Here is a 22,924-nt window from a genome sequence, read left to right on the forward strand (position 1 = left end):
GCGACTGGGCATATTGTACCATGATAACCGGTACAGCTCCTTTAACAAAAGGCTAATTATTGCATTTCTGATATGTTACTCCCAACTACAGGGGCAAAAGGCAAGAATGGACTTATTAAGAGCCATCCTTGGTCAGGTGAATGGACTGAAATGGGAGGAAATGTCGATCATGTAGAAGTGCAAAAATTGAGTTAGAATCCTGGAGCCAGAAATATTTGATGAGCTTTCATAAGTGCAGATTGTCAGGCAAAATGATCTTAAATTGAAAACCCTGCGTCAACCAAGTGGACACCGGGTAGAGGTATTAGTCACCAGACGTTCCATTCTCAGGTAGTGAGAGCTAACGAACGACTCTTGCCTAAGTAATGCCTCAGAGTAGTCAGGAAATGGAAGAAACAGAGACAAACGATCGCTAGCCTTCAATCAACTCACAGATGCATAAACGATCGCTTGCCTTCAATCAACTCACAGATGCACAAACGATCGCTAGCCTTCCATCAACTCACAGAGGCAGCACAAGCGATCGCTAGCCTTCAATCAACTTACAGATGCATAAACGATCGCTAGCCTTCAATCACCTCACAGAGGCACGAACGATCGCTAGCCTCCACCTCTCCAATGACACGCTGTGTGAACAATTTAGCAGGGAATAAAGGCGTCTTGAGTATTTACAGTACACGTGCGTCATTATGTCGGATCCGAATACATGGCAAAAAATTAGAAATGTTATAATCTGTTTATAAATATAAATCCGATCTCAACCGAATGCTAAACATTTTTTCCTAAAGATTGGTCAGTCGATAATACTATCTATATGCAAAGCAACGCTTTATTCTTCATCTGGCAAATGCTACATTTCCCGGTTGGGTATTATGATGTTTCGCGAAAGCATGCTTTACTTGGTTATTCTCTTTAAGATATTTTTGCGTGTTATTTTGGAATGACTATCGTATTTTGTTGACATTGGAGCGACATAACACGCAACATATTGTCAGTATAGTTTATTTTTCTCTGATCTTGTGTGTTTTGTGCGACCTCTTTCGCAAACTCCTGCAAAACTGAACGCCAATGGAATGGGTACATTCCTTGCATTATTCTATAGAATTACGACTCTTGTAGCTTCCGTGGAAGATTTATGATAAAACCCTAACAATACCAATAAAAGACAATCCGCTTATGAGGATTAAAATATTATTGGAAGTTGTTAATGGAATCAATGCCCAATTGGTTGGTGTGAAACATTTTGTTTGTATAAATTCTTACATTACGTGTCTTCAATGACGTCAAAGTAGAGCTCTAGAGATATCTGCATCTTACAAGGAGAAACATTCTGATTCTAGATTAGGATTTCCATAGAACACTCTGTGCGAGTCAATCTTTCACAGGCTTCAGTTTCAACCCACCCATCAAAACCCTTCACATAAGCTCTTTGCGGGTAACCTTATACTAAGCCTCTTTTCTCGTGATTTTTGAAGAGGTCTGTGAGTAAAGAGATTTGACATGCAGTAAATATAGCACCCTTCTAGAACTTCTGTGTACGAAGTGTATGCAGTATTCAAGGTGCTTCGTGTGTCACTCCTCTTGGATTGCACTGCGCACCCTTTCTGCGCATAGTGGCGCGCGCTGTTTGTTCGAATTTTACGGTATTAAGTGCGCGCAAGTTGTATAAGAAAACAAAGCGAAAGGCGCGCGTTTTTTACAAAATCGCTTTGACAGAAAAACGAATTCGGTTACCCCCATTTTTTATTTGCTCAAATAGTTAAATCTATACGGAAAAATAATATACTAAAGGAGGAAAAAGGCTGGCTTGTAGAAGTTTGTTTATTTTCTCTTAAAAGCCGTAAAAATACTTCAAAATGGTGCTTTTTACCGTATAAATAGTGGCAAAAACAGTGTATTTTAGTGCGATCTCTTAAATGTGCATTGTTTTGAACGTCAGCTACTACGGGTTATTGTTTGGAAGATCGGATTTTGGCAGCTCGACAGACAGAACTTAAAATTTTAAAGACAATAGGCACTCTTTTTTAAAAAAAACTAAGAGTTGTGATTTTTCCTCGCGCGATCAGTAAAAACGCGGCATCTCTACGCCTCTCTGTTATGGAAACCGAGGTCGGTATTCCCATTTTTTTATTACTTTTTTTTTAAAGCCCTTAACTTCATTATTGTTTATGCCAAGTTTTAAAAAATTCTGGATAGTAGAACTATTTCAAGGGAATACCTTAACCACTCCTGGGTGCCTTTGCGCGCGCATTTTTATATATTTATTTTTTTCGGGATCCGGTATCCATCAAATCGCGCGCTCTGATTGGATCTCTTGAGGGCCGGTACCCTACGATCCGGACCCCGCGATACCGGCCGCTCACCTCCAAAGCTCGAAATAGTGAGTTGATTTGTAAAATGGCCATCGTTTACTCCCGAGGTTATAGATCTTAAACACTAAAACGGCATTTTATTGTCATTTTATCTAGAATCATTGACTTTACACATGGAGCTCACCTCTACGGTTTGAATAAAGTTAGAGTTGTTTCTTTAGCTTTGCGCTGTTGATAATTTTTGGTGCGTGTGTGCGTTTGTATCTCTTGTCTATTTTTTCGGCGCCCGGTGCTTTCTGGCGCTCTCTCATTGGTTAGCGGTCTAACGGCAGTTTCGACTGCGAAATGGCTTCCATGTCACGACATACCTAGTAAAACGAGACAAGGGATGAAACTCTCGCTAAAGTTTCTGCCGCTAGCGTCTTGAGCAGAGGTGGACGGAAGTGAGATGAGGGGAAGTGGTTTAAAGAGTGACGTCACCTTTTAAAAACTCAACGGCAATAGAACCGGAAAAAAATCTTTGAAAATGGCTTCGGCATTCGACATCGTCAGCTGGGAAATAACAGTTTTGACTGTTGATAATTTTATTTCTTCACATTTTCCTCATACGCGGATTCCTCATACAGATTCAGGGCATAGGCACAGGAATAGGTTCTATTCTGGAGTTTATTGAATGATCATGAGCGAACAAAATCTTCACGAACATCGACGAAAGTCAGAAGCGAAACCTCGCCTCGTGCAACCATAAGCCCATAAGGTAAACAAAGTTGGAAAATCTATTGAGGAAAAAAATAAATATGTTATTTCCCAGCTAAGGGTCGTATTAGTATTTCACGATACGGAACTCCCAGCTGGTAAATAACATATATAGATTTTTTTTATTTTACAGCAAAAAGCGCGAATCATTTTGCTATGCCATGCCATGGCAATGAAAATAGCAACAATTTGAGAACGCATACTTTAACTCTGAGCTGCATCTGGTTTTAGAACGGGGCGTTACATAGATTGTGGAAATAAACTGATAAAGTTAAAAAAAAAATGTTTTTAAGACGCAAAGGCTAAATACTGTGTAATAGAAATCAAAGCATTTTCCTGAATCAGAGAGCATACGCCTTAGGGAAGGCGAAACTAGCCTGTTTAGTCTCCTACTCAAAGCTGTTCCAAAATATTGCTCCACTGTATTGGCCAAACTGCGGTAAAGTGCGAAAGCCCTGAGATGTGGAGTGCGGAAGCGGAGCAATAAGGCGATTGCAGTTTCACCAGGCTGCCATTAGCAAAGGAAATCAAAACGACTGCTGATAGTGAGGATTTCCTGTTCTTTGAATAATTTCTTATGCGAACTACTTCTTTGAAAAATTACCGCCCTTCTACTATGCTCCTGAAAAGAAGCTCAACTGAATCCCCATTTCCTGTCTTGTGGTTCGCCAACATTTTCTGTCTTGTGATTGGCTAACATTTCCTTTTTTTAATGGCTCACCAACATTTCCTATGTCTTGTGGTTCGCCAACATTTCCTATGTCTTGTGGCTCGCCAACATTTGTGGTTCCGTTAACATTTCCCATCTCTTGCGGTTCGCCAACGTTTCCTATGTCTAGTGTCTTGCGGTTCGCCAACATTTCCTATGTCTTGTGGCTTGCCAACATTAATATGTCTTTGAATAATTTCTTTTGCGAACTACTGCTTTGAAAAAATTACCGTCCTTCTACTATGCTCCTGAAAAGAAGCTCAGCTGAACCCCCATTTCCTGTCTTGTGTTTCGCCAACATTTTCGGTCTTGTGTTTGGCTAACATTTCCTTTTTCTAATGGCTCGCCAACGTTTCCTATGTCTTGTGGTTCGCCAACATTTTTTATGTCTTGTGGTTCGCCAACATTTCCTATGTCTTGCGGTTCGCCCACATTTCCTACGTCTTGCGGTTCGCCAACATTCCCTATGTCTTTTGGTCCGCCAACATTTCCTATGTCGGGTTTTTAGACCTACCTTTACCTCGAGACTTTGGGAAACTTTTTCATTATTATTTTCTTTTAATTTCGTGTATTTCCTACAATAAAATAATGCTCAAATGTATTTCCTACAATAAAATAATGTTCATAATGCTCATTACTTGTTAGTAATCCAATTTTGTGAATGAGATATTTTTATGTTTTGGGTTTTGAGTACTACAACGGCTGGTACGGCCCCCGCAAAACTGCAGGATATTCTTCTTTTCTTTACAATTCTTTACCCGATTACCCGCCTGACGACATCAGTTATTTCAAACATTTGCCAAGGAGTTCGAACTTATCTGAGAGAAATTAAAGAACGTAATAAAGGGCTTGTTGATTATTATGGAATTCGGATAAATTACGTAACGTGTCCCTTTACTGGGATAAATTGTAATCGGTAGTAGGACTTAGCATATCTCGATACAAGCGTTAAAATATTCGAATGATTTATGTCATTATTCTCCCATAATAATGATAGAGAAACTGAGAGCAGCATTCATCTCCTTGCTGATAAGTGCAAACGTTGATGATTAAGCTGATGTGCCTATCAAGAAATGTTTTATTTCAATGAATATCCGGACGGACGTTGAAACACAGCCTGAAACGCTTTTTGTATTATGAAATATCCAAAAGATACTTAGACTTTAACACACCTTTTTGGGGTCTTTCAATATTTTCTTTTCGCTCATTTCCTTTTCATTTATTAGAAAGAGGGCTATTTAAAAATTTGCTTGAAGTTTCCGTGGCAAGTGGAAGTTCGAATTTTTCTCGAGGCAACTGTTAGTAGCTGTTAGGAGTAGTTTTTAGACCTCCATTTCCTACATACAATACGATCGTCATAGTGCTCATAGTCGCTCACTACTTGTTAGTAATCCGATTTTGTAAATGATACATCGTTATTTTTTGGTTTTGAGTACTAAAAAGAATTCTTAGTGGTAAGGCGAAGGCCCAAAAACTGCAAGATATACTTCTTTTCTTCACTCGATTACCCCATGTCCCGAAAGAAATAAAAGAACGTAAAGGGTGTAATCATTATCGGCTAAACATTGTAACGTTGTCCAACGGCACAAATATTAGTCGCATTTTTACCCATTTAACACGTCTTAATGACATTAATCTCCCATCTCTTTGATTCGGCGTTAGTTTGAGTTATCAAAGATTTGAATTACTTAGGGTCGGAATACAATAAAAAACAAATATTTTCGAACTGATCAATTTCTCTCGTAGGTTCGAGTTATTATCCAGTTAAATTCACAAATGGCTGCATCGATGTCAATGCTGTCAATCATTCTGCTGCTAGTGCGATACGTCGATGCAAATTACTGCGATGGCTTTTTCAAGATGCCGAATTCCATGTTACAAATGTTTAAGACAATAACTACAACCGAGAAAGACTGTGTCGAGTGATATGCAGACGAAACAGCGCTTGTTAATCGATCAACTACATCCGTGAAAAGTTAGTATCAGACAGACAGACAGACAGACAGACAGACAGACAGACAGACAGACAGACAGACAGACAGACAGACAGACAGACAGACAGACAGACAGACAGACAGACGGACAGACAGACAGACAGACGGACAGACTTAGAGACGGACGGACAGACAGGGGGAGACACAGAAACATGAAGAAAATATATATCGTAAAGCCACGCCCCTAATATATCGTAAAGCCACGCACCTAATGGCCATTTCCTTGTAATTTTTGGGGCACGTGCCCAACCCCCTGTTTTGGTTCTGATTTTAATCTCTTACAGGTCGCAATGTGAGTTGAATAGCGATACCCGTTTTGCGTTCCCTGGACACTCTTTTCCTGGCGCAGCGGCTGGCGCGTACTACGCTATAGTGAAACCAGTGACCAAGTACAGTAACATGCACTGTAGCAGTGGTATGACGTGCAAGATGCGAGAAGGCGGAAAGACATACAAGTGTGAAGGTTAATAAATATATGTTATTTACCAGCTGGGAGAAATACCGTGACCGAGGTCTTGAAAATACTGACCTTAATAAGACATGTTATTGGGGAAATGTTGTTCTTAACTCTACTCCCTAACTCAAGGTCGAAACTGCCCTAATAGTTAGTAGAGGGAGATGGTTAGGAAACCCGGCGAACTTTAAAGGATATAAACAATAGGCGCTCTCTGAAGTTGAACCAACCTATCACGTGATCACGAAGGTGTACAAACCAAGCGTACAGTACAAGAAAACAAGTACAGTAGCGTTTGTACAATACTGCATCAATTTTTCTAAAGGTCGATTTGCGGTTCCCTGCTAGCAGAGGCATCTTTTCTCTGTATTTCGCTGGGCTGGCGTTAGCCAGAAGGAAAGAAGTGCGGTATGGTTGCGTTATGGATTCTTCGTTTACTCGGAAAATAAGAGAACAATAACATGTCTCCTCTGGTTTAGAGAACAATAATTTGATTTATAATGTGCTGGTAACTGAATGTCCCGCTCTACAAAATGATAATAAGCTGGTCAAAACGTTTGGGAGAAAAGTCAGAAGAAGCAAGCTCTCACAGTTTGCTGAGTCACTACGAAGGGAAGATAAGCACAGAGCTCATAACCCGCAAAAGAGACAGGTTATACACACATGATAAATTAAAAACTTTTTAAATGTTTTGCTCCCTTTTAACCTTCAATAAAATGATAATGAGAAAATCTTTAAAATATGTATAAGGATATCTTATACTAACCACAGATTACAAGTAAGAGGGGATGCTGTAGACATCACATGTCAAAGACATCATATTCGTTGAAGGGCGTTACTCGAAAACTAAAAGTAAATCGAGTACGATTTGATTGTTCATTTTTAGCTAACTCAGCTACCGTTAAAAATGGTCCTTCTTTTCAGTAACTGCTATCGTCTTTGTTATCTAATGAAACGTGCCATTAATAACGTTGATTAATTTTTGTTTCTTTGCAGTAATCCTTGTTTAAGCGGAGGGGCTTGTACTGATGGAAACAATGGCTTCACGTGCACTTGTCCCGCTGGTTACATGGGAAGCAAATGCGAAACTGGTAAGCATAATTATGTACGGTTATCATGATCTATTGTGGACAAAGTTAATCGTTAATCAATCTCTAAATGTATAGGTAATCAGGTAATCATACGGTTGCAAATTCGATATGGAAATAATTTGCACCGAATGAGTTTTTCAAAGGTTCATGAGGAAAGGGGGTGGGTTCGTGCGCTCTTAGGGGAAATGATTAGGGAGACTTTGGTAATGCTTTCAAAAAGGAAACTCATTCAACCGCAATTTCTGAAATCACAGCAGTTACTTTGAAATGAAGGTCCACCTTTTCCCCATATTAGGCCTTTTTTGCCGTGCTTCTCCCACATAATTCCCCAAGCGCCTCACCCTTCCTCTGCATTACCTACCTTAACGTCACACGGTAAAAGGGTGGCCGTTAAATAGATATAACTTTGATAATGCGATTTCTCCTAGGGACGTCCATCACATGTTCCGGTGGAACGGCGGGACTGTCCTGTCCACAAAACACTGTCTTGGACATCCAGTGGGCCTTGTACGCCAGGCCCGCCCGAGAGCCGTGTCCCCATTCGGCCAACTACATCTGCAACGTACAATATCCCCAGACCCTCGCCAAGGTGCGAGAGTACTGCCAAGGGAAGCGGTCGTGTAGTTTTTATGTTAGTAATGACGCATTGGTAGGATTCGATCCTTGTCCTAATAAGTATAATTATCTCGAGGTTCGCTATGCTTGCATATCTTAAAAACACCATGTGCCAAACGTTTTATCGTTAACCTGTATTGCACGTTTTTCATCATCGCACGAAATATCCTTAGCGTCGCTCGATTGCCTTTTCATACCACATGTTCATCAAGGTGAAATTCATCATTGTTGTTTGACAACCATCACAATTATTAAATAATTGTTATTGACAGGCGAGTCACGCTAAATTATGTTAACGTGCAATACTCGTTAACGATGTAACTTTTGGCATAAATGAATGTCCTTTTACCATTAATGATACGCAAGGTGTTGTAATTGGTGAAGTCAAACCATATCATAAATGTGTGTGCAAACATCTTAATCATGCACATGACAGCTGGCTTCTTGTAAAGTTGTTAAACAACCGACAATGGGGCTTGATATAAAAACACATCGTTGATTACTCATTTTTTATGTCAATTTTTAATGTATGTATCACTTTGCATGATGAATAATAAAGTACTTGAATCTTCACGTCTTCTGATTACGCGGTTGTTGTAGTTCTAGAATAGGTGGACAATTCCGAGGGAAGGGTGTGTGTATGTGTGGAGGGGGGGGGGGGGGATAGGGGAGGAATATTCGAAAGCAAGAGAGGGTGCTGTATCGACTATTTGTATTATGTTATACCGTGACAGGGGATCAAGCTTATGAGCCCCCCTGGCCATTACAGCTTATGAGCCCCCCCTGGCCATTACAGCTTATGAGTCCCCCTGGCCATTACAGCTTATGAGCCCCCCCTGGCCATTACAGCTTATGAGCCCCCCCCCCCCACCTGGCCGTTACAACTTATGAGCCCCCCCTGGCCATTACAGCTTATGAGCCCCCCCTGGCCATTACAGCTTATGAGCACCCCCTGGCCGTTACAGCTTATGAGCACCCCCTGGCCATTACAGCTTATGAGCCCCCCTGGCCATTACAGTTTATGAGCCCCCCCTGGCCATTACAGCTTATGAGCCCCCCCTGGCCGTTACAGCTTATGAGCACCCCCTGGCCATTACAGCTTATGAGCCCCCCCTGGCCATTACAGCTTATGAGCACCCCTGGCTTGACATTTAGACAGTCCGTAACACATTCCCAGAAATAAGAGACAACATGGCCGCCACGCATGCGTAATAGTGCACATACCATGTCAAAATGGCTGCCATTTACTGTAAGGAAATGTGGGGAGACATCACAATTTATCAAATTTTCTCGTTTCATAGATTTTGGGCTCACGATGCAGGACTCGAAAAAAAAACCTTACCATTCGAGTGATACACTTTCCGTTCAAACGATGCCAGAGAAAGCCCTATAAATGTTCCTTGAATGGGAAGCAAAATCAGGAGACTTTACTCTTTCCAAAGATACAGTGAAAACCCGCGAATACGATGCTAAAATTTAAGAACCCGTCAGACTAAAATCTCCCTGTTATACACCATAAACTTGCCTACTTAAGATTTGTATTTTAATACAAATTAAAATTAAAATTAGGAGCTTAAAAGCTCCTTAAAAGCTCCTAATTTTCAAGAAAATAAAAAGAACGTAAAAAAGTCTAATGCATTTAAAAGAAGATCGATGCCATATAAAATCCTTATTTCATGGACATGGTAATCTGGCAATCCTGCAAACCCCCACCCCCACCCCCCTTCACCCCCAAATCGAATTTCTAATGGTCTGTCCCTTAGTGGGGGCTATCACAATAATTCAAAGCGTGCGTTGAGTACGCGATTTTATCTCATGATTAAAGGACTAACATACCGTACTAAACGCAGTTCTTTTTAGCCCTCAGAAGAATTGTGATTGTCAGTTCCAGACTTTTATGGCATTTTATGGATTACCAAAACTTTTGTCCCCTTTCTATAAATGTGAACTTTAGAAGCACACTAGCATGCACACATTGGCACCAGTCGGGCCAAGACGGGACGCTAGCACAGTCTATTACCCGTGCAGTTCGGCAACCATGGACAGCTGTATGCTAGTGTGCTTCTAAAGTCCCTTTCTATAGATATTATTTAAAAAACGTCTTCTAGTTTTGGGATCATATTTCATGCCTTTATTACACAGCCAAATCCCAGGCGTTTTACCTGGCTCCTTTGTTCGGACTGTACTTCTTTGTTGACCGCGAGGCCTGGGGATAGCTCATCAACAGTTCTAATGGAAAAGGTGGTCTCCGGTGACGTCACAACCATCACAAACCACAGGTATCCAGAACGCCTTGGACTATGCTGCTTATAACACTGGTCTACCAATTGCGCAGCGCACTCAATAATACTGACGCACTTTTATTAACACACTTCAAATACTCGACTCTCTTTATCATTTTTGTTTTTAATGGCTTTGTTATAAATGATTCCGCTATGGTTTAAAGGTGATTTTATATATAGGACGGCTTTATTTTTCGATAACTGGCCAAGCTACATATAGATTTAAAAAATCGATAATCTAGAATGAACATGTCTCGACTATAGCTATAGTCGACCTAACGTTTATTTATGTATATGTTTGTCGCAAGTGGGGACTGTTTTCTGTTAGAAGATATTGAACGATGATAGGGCGCCTCGATGCTTCTTATATGCCATAAAATACAGTGGACTACCCGTACTAGCAGCGTTCTCCGCCCACTTCGAGACTTACTAGGAAGTTTGAGGTTCAGAAAGCTAATGTAACAGGACGGGTTGTCATATTTTTTAGGTTATAGAGTCTAGTATTTCATGTTCCTATCTCGAAAAACGGAAGTTCTTAAGTTTTGTTTATGTTTTAATGATAATTCAAATTTTGTTAACAATTGATGGTTTCCTTAGTCTAGATTTTAGCACGCCTGTAGACTCTCCGCTTCGATGACTTTTTGGTGCGTTTAAATCCAGGGAGTGTACAGTTTCCTATACGTGGCAAAATCATGGTTTCTTCTTTTCGTTTCGAGCATTTTAGTTGTCAAGCTAATCTCTTGAAATTTCTTGGAAACCACATGCCATTTTTACCCCTTGGTTTAGACATCATTTATTTTTATCGTTATTTTACTTGAAAATGTTGTAGTCACTCGCTCTTTGAGCATGCGCAGTTAAGTTTTAAAAGTTGCTTAATCATTGTAGTGGTATCTTAAAGTTACCTTGACTTCATTGATTATTTTGTAAATACGCAGGGACAAGAGACCAACTCTATGATTTCCCACGCACTCACGCTTTTGGCTGATTGGTTCGTTTGGCCGAATGTATCCAATTCTCCTTGTTCCCTCTTGAAATGTTTTACATTTATTTCCTTTCATGTGGGACTTCCACATGGGTTGCTGTCTGGTCCTAGCGTATAAATATAGCGAGCTTAGTTCTGTAGTTATGTGCTGTATATGTGGTTGCGACTGTGAACAATAAAAGCATTGGAAATACCAGCCTCGCCTTCGTCTTAAAGATCCCCTAAACTAGTATTATATTTTCATCATAATAGCGCCCCGTGTAGGGGTGCTATAATTGACAATACTCTGTGGGGTTATTTATCTTCTTACCGTAACCTAAACAGAAACACACACAAGGAGAACAAGCTGATGCCAAGCTGATGCTAAGCTGATGCCAAGCGGATGCCAAGCTGATGCCAAGCTGATGCCAAGCTGATGCCAAGCTGATGCCAAGCTTATGCCAAGCTGTTGGCAAGCTAATCTGCTTGATGTCAAGCCCGGGTGTCAAGCGGAGGCATCTGATGCCAAAAGAATTTACTTCCGGTGCCAAAAAACTATAAGAGGATCATTTAACACTGCGTAGAAATTGCAGTGTAAAAAGTGCTCCTGATCAATCGGTTGTTTCCTTCCAAGACTGCTATTGCTTGTATTCCCATAAGGATGTTCGCAAACAGTTCCTTGTCGCCCGCGACAATCGCGCTAGCACTGCTTGTTCTCGTGTTTGGTTGTGGAGAAATAGTGAGGATCGAACTCAAGCTCAGCGAACAGTCGACGAGAATCCGTGACTTGGAGCACAATCTGCAGACCAAGTGTGGCGTCATAGACTCTAGCAGTAAGTTGGTTAAATTTTCTTTAGTGATGGGTATAGCTATATCGTTTCAGTTGTCAAATAAACATTTGTACGAGCAAGATGTTTATTCGACAACTCAAAGGTTTCCCATGAAAACATAGACTAGAATAGGATATAGTGTTGAAGTCATATCGAGAACTCGCATGTCGTTGCGCGTGATGTTTCTTCGTAGCCACGATAAACAATATAACATAGAAAGTTTTCTGAGCTATATTTTAGGTTTAACTTTGAGAGTGCCATAGTTTTTCGTCGTTAACTGATATTAGCTAAATAGTTGATATCTTATTAATTTCGTTATTCTGCAATATTATTTTAATTCTGAAATTATTATTCACAATTTTGACATAATTTGGTCATTATATTATTGTCTAACATAATAATTGGATACGGTATGTGTGCATTTTTTCTTAAACTTTTATGCCTACGAAAAAAATATTCCGAAATGTCCTTTCTTCTTGTGTACTATTATCGTTTCGCATTGTTTATTTGTTTACTTGCGATCAATTCCTTTAACTGGAACCAAAAAGGAAATTAAACAAATCGAGCGGGGAATTGTCGGATTGTCGGAGTAGAAATAACAAAAATTTTACCTTAATTGCTCGAATAAGCGCCTCACGTAAGAGGAAAAATATGAAAAGGCGTCTTCCTCTCTCATCTGAACGTGTTGCACTGCACTAACGTCTGTACGTTAGAAAGGGAGCAAAGAAAATGAACGGTACTTCCCGCAGGGACGGATAGCTTTTCGCTAAAGAGGGGGGTTTGGCTCAGTGACAAAGGGGGAGAGGGGGTAAATTTACTTTGTTACTTATGGCTTTCTGGCAGCCCAAGGGGGGGGGGGGGTTAAACCCCCTAAACCCTCCCCCTAGATCCGCTACTGACACGCCACAAAAAACTTGTTTTATTATGGTTGTGGGAGCGTGTACGCTGCCAAAAAAACATTTTTTTATCCAGACAAAAAAACTGGTTTTGAAATAAGCGTCCTCTTTTCCTTTTCCCTTGGGAGTTCTAGGTAAGAACATTCCGTGCGATGTTATTTACTGGCTTCCTAAGAATATGACTACTCTTTTTTTTATAAGAACCTTTTTTTATAAGAACGTCCAGCCTGAGATTTCACCAATGCCGAGAAAATGCTATAAACATGCCGAGGTTCAGATAGCAGATTTTTTTTTTCTTTTTTAGTCCTGATGCGTTTTAAAATGCAGATTCAAATTGTGCTCAGAGTAAAAACCTTATTAACCGTTCCTCATTATAGTCACCTCGTACCTTATTAACAATTCCTCATAATAGTCACCTCGTACCTTTCACCTTATTAACAGTTCCTCATAATAGTCACCTCGTACCTTTCACCATATGCCAAAGATTCGTCTCAGTGACAGGAGCAAAAAATGGCAAAATTAAAATTGTAAGGTTGTGTTAGCTTACATTTTGTTTATATTTTGTCTAGAGGTTCCTTGCATAATATAAAACAAAATAAGCAATAGTATTTTTTGGTAGATGGTCCGTTCTTGAGATATGATTGAGCAAAGTTGCCATAAATCATGAAAAAAGTAGCAATTTCGCCCACATTGGGCAATTTCAGACAAATCAAGAGCCTTACAATTTGCAATATCTCAAGAACGGATTATCTACCAAAAAATACTAAAGCTTATTTTGTTTTATATTACACAAGGGACATCTATGCAAATAATCAAGCGAATATAAGCTAACACGACCTTAAAAATTTGAACTTTGCCATTTTTTGCTCCTGTCCGTCTCAGTACGAAGGCCAATCACGCCGTTATTTTATGCTCCTGTCCGTCTCAGTATGAAGGCCAATCACGCCGTTATTTTATGCTCCTGTCCGTCTCAGTATGAAGGCCAATCACGCCGTTATTTTATGCTCCTGTCCATCTCAGTATAAAGGCCAATCACGCCGTTATTTTATGCTCCTGTCCGTCTCAGTATAAATGCCAACCACGCCGTTATTTTATGCTCCTGTCCGTCTCAGTATGAAGGCCAATCACGCCGTTATTTTATGCTCCTGTCCGTCTCAGTATGAAGGCCAATCACGCCGTTATTTTATGCTCCTGTCCGTCTCAGTATGAAGGCCAACCACGCCGTTATTTTATGCTCCTGTCCGTCTCAGTATGAAGGCCAATCACGCCGTTATTTTATGCTCCTGTCCGTCTCAGTATGAAGGCCAACCACGCCGTTATTTTATGCTCCTGTCCGTCTCAGTATGAAGGCCAACCACGCCGTTATTTTATGCTCCTGTCCGTCTCAGTATGAAGGCCAATCACGCCGTTATTTTATGCTCCTGTCCGTCTCAGTATGAAGGCCAATCACGCCGTTATTTTATGCTCCTGTCCGTCTCAGTATGAAGGCCAATCACGCCGTTATTTTATGCTCCTGTCCGTCTCAGTATAAAGGCCAACCACGCCGTTATTTTATGCTCCTGTCCGTCTCAGTATGAAGGCCAACCACGCCGTTATTTTATGCTCCTGTCCGTCTCAGTATGAAGGCCAACCACGCCGTTATTTTATGCTCCTGTCCGTCTCAGTATAAAGGCCAGCCACGCCGTTATTTTATGCTCCTGTCCGTCTCAGTATGAAGGCCAACCACGCCGTTATTTTATGCTCCTGTCCGTCTCAGTATAAAGGCCAACCACGCCGTTATTTTATGCTCCTGTCCGTCTCAGTATGAAGGCCAATCACGCCGTTATTTTATGCTCCTGTCCGTCTCAGTATGAAGGCCAATCACGCCGTTATTTTATGCTCCTGTCCGTCTCAGTATAAAGGCCAACCACGCCGTTATTTTATGCTCCTGTCCGTCTCAGTATGAAGGCCAACCACGCCGTTATTTTATGCTCCTGTCCGTCTCAGTATGAAGGCCAACCACGCCGTTATTTTATGCTCCTGTCCGTCTCAGTATGAAGGCCAACCACGCCGTTATTTTATGCTCCTGTCCGTCTCAGTATGAAGGCCAACCACGCCGTTATTTTATGCTCCTGTCCGTCTCAGTATGAAGGCCAATCACGCCGTTATTTTATGCTCCTGTCCGTCTCAGTATAAAGGCCAACCACGCCGTTATTTTATGCTCCTGTCCGTCTCAGTATAAAGGCCAACCACGCCGTTATTTTATGCTCCTGTCCGTCTCAGTATGAAGGCCAACCACGCCGTTATTTTATGCTCCTGTCCGTCTCAGTATGAAGGCCAACCACGCCGTTATTTTATGCTCCTGTCCGTCTCAGTATGAAGGCCAACCACGCCGTTATTTTATGCTCCTGTCCGTCTCAGTATGAAGGCCAACCACGCCGTTATTTTATGCTCCTGTCCGTCTCAGTATGAAGGCCAACCACGCCGTTATTTTATGCTCCTGTCCGTCTCAGTATGAAGGCCAACCACGCCGTTATTTTATGCTCCTGTCCGTCTCAGTACAAAGGCCAACCACGCCGTTATTTTATGCTCCTGTCCGTCTCAGTATAAAGGCCAACCACGCCGTTATTTTATGCTCCTGTCCGTCTCAGTATAAAGGCCAACCACGCCGTTATTTTATGCTCCTGTCCGTCTCAGTATAAAGGCCAATCACGCCGTTATTTTATGCTCCTGTCCGTCTCAGTATGAAGGCCAATCACGCCGTTATTTTATGCTCCTGTCCGTCTCAGTATGAAGGCCAATCACGCCGTTATTTTATGCTCCCGCTCAATGCCGAGTCACACAAAGATTTTCCATAAATGAGAAACTTTCAATCAAATATCATTAATAAAATATATCAGACCTTAATCTGGATGGTTATTATTTGTTTTCTTGCAAATAAACCGTTCTATTTTCAGATGTAAACAATAACAAAGGAAAAGTTGATCGACCTAGCTCTGAACTTTGTATTTTGAACTATTTCGAGCAATTACCGTATTCAAAATTACTTCAGGTAATAGAGGTTCACTATATTCGGTGAACGTATTGTCATTGTCAGCATTGAATTTATTTTTTAGAAACTCCCAATGATGAATCAAGCCTACCTCACCGCGATCGAAGAGCAGCCCCCACCCCTACCCCCACAGGATATCAAAACATGCAGAACCAGCTCGCGGCCATTTCCAAGACCCTCGCTCTACTCGCCTCCCATAACAACGTGCGAGGCCCCCCTGGTCCTGCAGGCCCCCCCGGATCTAAAGGAGAAAAGGGCAATCGAGGGCGACGGGGAAGACGTGGGCCGCGAGGTCCCCCGGGAAAACCAGGAGCTGACGGAAAGCCGGGTATTCGTGGACCTCCGGGGCCGAAGGGCGACAAGGGAGAGAAAGGGGACGCGGGTCCACGTGGATTAAAAGGAGACCCTGGCAAGATACGAGATGCTCCGAGAGTAATAATAGCACCACAGAAATTAAATATAGACTCAAGTGCGACCGTGGTGCTCAACTGTTCAGTCAGCGGTAATCCGAGCGCTCCTGTCACCTGGAGTAAGATTGGCGGTAGTCTTCCCAGGAATAGGTCACGGGATGACGGCCGTGGGGGCCTGGTGATTAGAGACGCTAGGAGCAGTGACGCGGGATTGTACGAGTGCGCAAGTGTGGGTGGATTGTACAAGTCACGTGATACGGCGGTTGTCTCAGTTAACGGTAGGGGTCGAAAAGATTTGCCAATATATTTCTTGTCTAAAGAATAACTAACAAAACCCAGTAACATATTAATCAATCTTGTTTTGGAAATTGTCGCTCGATCAATTCCATATTAGGACATTGCATACCATATTTGGAATTCCCCTTCGATCATTATTTCGCTTTTTAGTCGCCTTAAAACTGTGTACGTCGAGATTGTTCACGTAAACTTGCACGAAATTCGTGTTTACTACGATTTTTGCATGCCGCCATTTTGTAAAAAGCCTTTGGCTCTAAAGTTTTTTAGAATTTCAGGTTTCCCGTGCGGTCGGCCCTGGTTCTTTTCATATCAATCGATGGCAGTCGTAATTATTCTAAAAACGCTGGGGCCTTGGTCTATTTCAAAATGGCGGCCTGCAAACTCGTAGTAATCACGAATTCCTACAAGTTTACGTGGAAATTTTCGATGCACACAGCTCTAGTGCGACAAAAAAGCAAAAAAACATGATTGAAGCAGACTTTCAAATATTGTATGTATGTCCTTATAAGGAACTGACCGAGCGAGCTAGAAAAACGACAGCTTTTATAACAAGATTTATTGGTATGAGACGATATAGATAACCATATATGATATGTGACCAATAGAAAAGGGGGTGAGGAGGGTTTCAGTCAAGCATGTTTTTTTTTCTTGTTTCCAAGAGGTTCATGATTTTTGTTTCATCGTTGTATGTATTTTTATTTCTGTCTGGTTTGGGCAGCATCCAATTTTTTTCAAGCTTTTCATCGTGTAAAATTTTTTGTTGTTGTCCCTTACCCACACCCCCTCCCACCCCCCTTCACTTTTCTATGGTCCGTCCTTTAACGACTGCAATTGTTTGATATGTTGAACCGCTGGCCACCTCCACTTTATAAACTTATTAAAAAACTACCCTGCAAGCCGGCTATCATTCGACATTAGTCGGAAATGTTTTGTTTTTTAATATGGACTCCTATTTCTTCGTACCCTCGCCCCTACACAATTCGGCCTCCGCATGCGCCACAGGATTCCCAATATTCGAAAACAAAACATTCCCGAATGACAAACAAAGCATTTTCTGAATAAGAGCCGGATAGCAGGCCAATTCTTACAAAAAGAACAAAGTCCTTCTTTTCAATACTCAAAGTCCCAGAAGAAAGGATAATTACTATATCATTCGGTTAGATAATTTTCCAGTTTTGATCAAATTCTTGGTCCAATCCCCGTGCCAGTATTTGCTTACGATTCTCACATCGCGGGGGTTATTGACCCCCTCGCCTACTAACGAGCTTCTTCCATTACCAGCCCCTCCTCAGGTGAGAATCGCTGGAGTGACGTCACGAGTCTTAGCTGGAAACACCATTACCTTACCGTGGTGTCACGTGACCGGGTACCCAAAGCCCAAAATCACGTGGCTCTTCAACAACGGTTCCCTCCCGAGTCGCGCAGCGGTATCGCCGCGTAACGCTGTGGTTGTCACCTCGGCCCAGTCTCAAGACTCGGGGACCTATACATGTCAGGCTGTGAATAGAATGGGGAAAGCGGCTGCTCACACTACACTTGAGATCGAACCACGGCTTGCATTTACCTTCAAGCCTCCAAGTGTTCTACCACTGGTTGTCGATCAAACAATAACGCTGACATGTAGCGTGAACAAGATTGCGAAAATCACGTGGAGTAAACGGGGTGGGGTGCTGCCAAATGGGAGAGTGGAGCAGAATGGAAACGCGCTGACCATCAAGAGGTTGTCAAGAAGCAAGGACCAGGGTACTTATACGTGCCACGCCCAGGCTGGGGACGAGGTGGTTCAGGCGGAGACAAGGCTTGTATATGGTGAGTTTTATATGCACAAAAGGTGTTTACTGGAGAGGAAAACAGCGTAGAAGTAAACTATAGCAGAAAAGTACAGTCCAGTCAGGGCCGTAGCAGGGGGTGGGGCACTGGGGGCCCCCAATATTTTCCAAAATCACAAGGAAATGGCCAGAAGGGGCGTGGCTGTGCCACCTTAATATTTCCTTTATGTTTCTGTATTGTCAGCTTCGGCAGATGACGAAAGGTTAGAATGTAATAGAGAGTAAAGCATATAATAGTAGGACAAGGCAGAGCAGAATAAAGCAAAAGAATTTGAGGGTTGAGCGCTCTCATCCTGATTCAAAGCTTTTCTCTTTTATTTTCAGCGTGCGATTCTTCCTGGCACTATTTTGACGGCAAGTGTTATTTCCTGTCAACTGTCGAAGAGCCCTGGACAGCAGCGGAGAGATCATGCCGAGTGAGAGGCAGCACCCTTGTCATCGTGAACAATCTCATGGAAAACGAGTTCATTCGTTCACTTATGCCCAGTGGCTCTGAGGTCTGGATTGGTTTGCGGTGGCAATACAGGCAATGGTCGTGGCTTGATTACAGCTCTTACGGCTTCAAGCATTGGCAGATGTTTGATGAGAAAGTTCAGGTTCCTTCAGCTACTTATTATGGCTGTATGGTGCCTAGTGGGTACTGGGGCCGACATCGCAGGGAAAGTCTCAAAATTCCCTTCGTTTGTGAAACATCTAGTCCTTATAGAAGTTAAAGACATGGACGGATAAAAAAACCCTTCGTTTATGAAGATAGCATAGTCTTAGACCTGTAGCAGGCCTGGGGCACGATGCAGAAGCGAAAATATTGGGGGTATAGTCACGCCCCTTCTTGTCATTTCCTAGTAATATATGAAGATATTGTAGTTGGCACAATTGGTGGGAATAATCATAATCATGATGGTGATATGGTAGTGTGAGTGGTTGTAGATGGTGTCTGCAGGGTGTGTGTTGTTGCATCCTCGGGGACTCAGGGCGTACTGAGCGTAACGAGCGTTACGTTAGTTAACTTGATTGTGCTTACAATTTATAGTGTGTGTTTGTGTGGTGATTTTAGTGGTAGTGATGGTGCTCAATTAAAAACCAATTGTAGAAAAATTCTCAGAGCCTATTTGGAAGATGTCCATCAGTTTCAATATATTGCATACATCCTTGCCGTCTTAAAGGGGCGAAAAGTTGGAAGTCGACGTATAAGCAAAATGGCGTCGGCAGATGGGGTATAGGTAGTCCGCTTATTCGATCGCACTGTCAGACACGCAGACAGCGCTAGAAAAAAAAACTCAGGGAGAGATTTAGACACTGATCATTCTCATTTGTTGCCGGTTGATCAGAATCCAACACGTCCCAAAGTACGTACTTTATCTTGAAACTACTGTCGAGTGATTTTGAAAATCTATTTGGGTTTCCTTTCAGCGGATCTAAGAGTTCCCCCATCAGCATAGAGTATTACTCTTTGGCTTCAAGATTCTCTAACTCAGCGTCTTGGAGATAATGGTTCAGCGGGCCAACAGATGACTTTATCGAGAATTGACAGAGAAAGACAGCCCTTTTGGCCCTATTCGTACTTTATTCGACCGTTGATTAACCTGTATAATATGTATCGCTAGAATTTGGGTTATTGTGATTAATACTTTAAAGTTTTTGCTTATAGATTGACTTCATATTTAACTTATAACTACAATTTCCGGGATTCGTAAACAGGTAAGGACGCTACTCAGCTCCGTCCTAATTGCATTCACTTTCTGCTAAATTTCACTTCACCCACGACTATGAAAGTAGCGCAGCTCAATTGAACGTTGTTTCTCCTTTTGCACGCGTTGAATACTTTTTTTCTGGCTCAAGATTTGCAAGGTTCTCTGGAAAGGGAATGCCGCCCTCGTCGCGAACTCCAAAGACATCCCATCCATCGTCACAGCGACTTTTTGCCATCTCGCAGAACCTGCTGTTTTCCCGGACAAGCTACGGAGGAGAGAAATGACCACTCATTCGTTATATTCATATTTACTCCCGATTATACGCGAATCCCTTAGAGGAAATCTGTTTTTTTTTTTTCCGAGTTATCGGGAGATCGCAGAAAAATCATTGGTGTTATTTGTTCTAATAATTGTCTTGCTGTTGTCTAAAAATTATAACGGCACAAAGTTGTGAGGTGTTTATGATGAGCAAAAAAAAGCGGCTTTCGTAGGATTATATCACAAGGATAGAGAGAAAATCATTGCAAAAAGTGCTTTTTATGGTAACATAACCTTTGGCGATAACCAAATTTCAGAGATTGACGGCAGAACCCCCCCTAATAATTTTCTAGGTAGAAAAAAGATATATATCGTTTAAGATTTTTACGTTGAGCTTCCGCTGCCCATGGATACATTTTTTTTTATTTTCGTGCAAGGACCTAATACTATTCCGGAAAATAGAAATGAATCAAATTCAATAAGCGATGATGTTTCTAAAGAAAGTTATTTCACTTACTGTAGTTTCCCGCTTGCCGTGAAGTCCGCCCATTGTGTAACCTTTTGCAGATTGTGAAAACAAACTAAGCGATACCACAACAAGAACCAACGCTATCTTTTGGCGTATCATGGCTTATGTCTTGCCGGTGACTTCTTGCAATTGTTAGCAAACTAGTGAGAAACCAGAGTTTTATATACTGTTCGGCAAAGTGTATTTTGTTCTTAGTCTAGAAAAAGCATTAAGGCAAAGCTGCAATTATCCCGGTGAGATAGATCTTTGGCGAAACTTTTAAACAAACAGGAGGTGAAAAATCCTAAGTATGGTGATACATTATAATTGAAGGTTTTGAAATATTCCGACAGGAAGGTTTTTATGTGGATTTAGGCTTTGCTTTGGGAATTTTTTTTCGTATTGATTTCTTGTTCTGCATGATCTCTTAATTTTTCTCACAAAGATGATATGGCATTCTCAGCGAAAAAGGTAGCTACCCTTCTACATTTACATAATTTGCACACATTATATAGTAATTATGTACAAAGTTTATCAAAAATATTCAATAAAGATAAGATGTTAAGTTGACATACTTGACAATGCTAGAAGGATAAACAAGAAGATTTTAACTATACGATAACCTGGCTAAACCGTTCGTACAATTTATCTGAAGTAATGAGAAAGTTATCATAAACACGAGCTGTATAGGCAGTCTCAAGCATACCCGTTTTTTTTTTTTTTTTTTACTTAATCTTCCACGCGATTATATTTTATAAGAGAAAGGTGATCATGAGAGATTATCGCTATCATACCATAAGGAGTGATCGTAGTATCTCACGTACGATGCTCACGGCACTTTTAAAAGTTGGACACGACCATTTCCCGTAAGTAGAGGCGGCGGGAGATTTGTGAGTGAAGCGTAAGCATATAGCTCGATTACTAGTTACTATTTACTTTATTACTATTTACTAGGTTTATGCAGGTAGGTAAATCTTTGATGTATTTTCTTATGGGAATTTACATCAAGTTTAGTTAAGAGTAAAGGTTGTGAGTAAACAAAATTTAATTTAATTTCACCTAATTTTTTTTAATTTTATAATCTAAAAGACATAATGGCGGTAGCATTTTTATTATAACGCTATATATAATGAAAATGTGAGAATTTCAAAAAGGGAAGTGGTATTTTTTTCGAAAATATATTTTCTCTGGTACAAATAAAACGTCAATCTTGGTATATATCTAAACAAAGTATTTTATGCAAAGTTGAGGTACAAGAATTACTGTAGCAGTCGACGACGGCAAGAAAAAAGTAACAAAAAGTGAATTTATGCTTTTTCTGATCTCATTAAGTGTGAGAAAAATTAATCCGCTTTTATACATCCAAAAAAGTAAAGATAAGTCCGTAGAGCATATACCAAGGAACTTGAAGTTTACACGTCGTGGTCAGCGGCGTAGCCTAGTACCCCCCCCCCCCCCCCTCCCTTCTGGCAGCCAAAATAACAGTAAATGTATAAAACATTATCTTAAATACAGGCGAAAATGCCTTGAACTGGCCTTTTGTGTCCCCTTCTGTTCAAAATCCTGGCTACGCCGCTGGGTTTGTACGTAGAACGGCTGAAATATAGTATCAAACAGAGTCCATTTCAGGATGCATTTCACATCTGGGTCTTTGCGTTTTCAGTATTGCTTTCTGCCTTCGGCTTTCCTTTTTTATTAGTTTGATCTCACACAGCTCACGCGTCAGCGTCTTTGCCTCCCCGCCCCCTTGACTGATTCCAGCACGCCCCCGATTTGCATACCGCTGTCTGGCGTGAAATGACAAGCCCCGCCAGCACGAAAACCCAACCCGAAATAGTCCCTCACTTTAAAAAAATCCCCTGCCCCAATAAAGTGCTTCTATGCAGTCCAGTTGATTATAGAAGTTGTTTAAAGGATCGAATTTTATCATTGACAAATATTTCTAAAATTCATATCAAACATATTTCCCAGGGATAGTGTCCTTTCGTACGTATTGCCTT

The 22,924-nt window shown here is 41.3% G+C and overlaps 1 protein-coding gene, 1 long non-coding RNA gene and 1 other non-coding gene across 4 annotated transcripts; 2 read left to right on the plus strand and 1 right to left on the minus strand.

The window, feature by feature from the left end:
- Window positions 1-2,812: 2,812 nt before the first annotated feature.
- Window positions 2,813-8,504, plus strand: LOC116619770. Of its 2 annotated transcripts, none has more exons than XR_007312547.1 (4): window positions 2,813-3,069; window positions 6,056-6,234; window positions 7,222-7,316; window positions 7,745-8,504. It is a non-coding gene; the product is annotated as an uncharacterized LOC116619770 (long non-coding RNA). The 2 variants fall into 2 exon arrangements; XR_007312546.1 differs by lacking the exon at window positions 2,813-3,069 and adding an exon at window positions 5,422-5,752.
- A 3,220-nt stretch (window positions 8,505-11,724) lies between these two features.
- LOC116619761 (basement membrane-specific heparan sulfate proteoglycan core protein) lies at window positions 11,725-19,562 on the plus strand. Its single transcript, XM_032384891.2, has 4 exons — window positions 11,725-12,007; window positions 15,996-16,619; window positions 17,920-18,447; window positions 18,792-19,562. Exons 1-4 carry the CDS (start codon window positions 11,836-11,838, stop codon window positions 19,178-19,180), a joined length of 1,713 nt encoding a protein of 570 aa, XP_032240782.1. The 5' UTR covers window positions 11,725-11,835; the 3' UTR covers window positions 19,181-19,562.
- Window positions 19,563-20,011: 449 nt separating this feature from the next.
- Window positions 20,012-22,366, minus strand: LOC116619764. Its single transcript, XR_007312518.1, has 2 exons — window positions 20,934-22,366; window positions 20,012-20,423 (listed from the first exon to the last, which is right to left on the minus strand). It is a non-coding gene; the product is annotated as an uncharacterized LOC116619764 (transcript).
- Window positions 22,367-22,924: the final 558 nt, after the last annotated feature.

Source organism: Nematostella vectensis, chromosome 8, assembly GCF_932526225.1.
Source record: "Nematostella vectensis chromosome 8, jaNemVect1.1, whole genome shotgun sequence".
NCBI classification, from domain to species: domain Eukaryota; kingdom Metazoa; phylum Cnidaria; class Anthozoa; order Actiniaria; family Edwardsiidae; genus Nematostella; species Nematostella vectensis.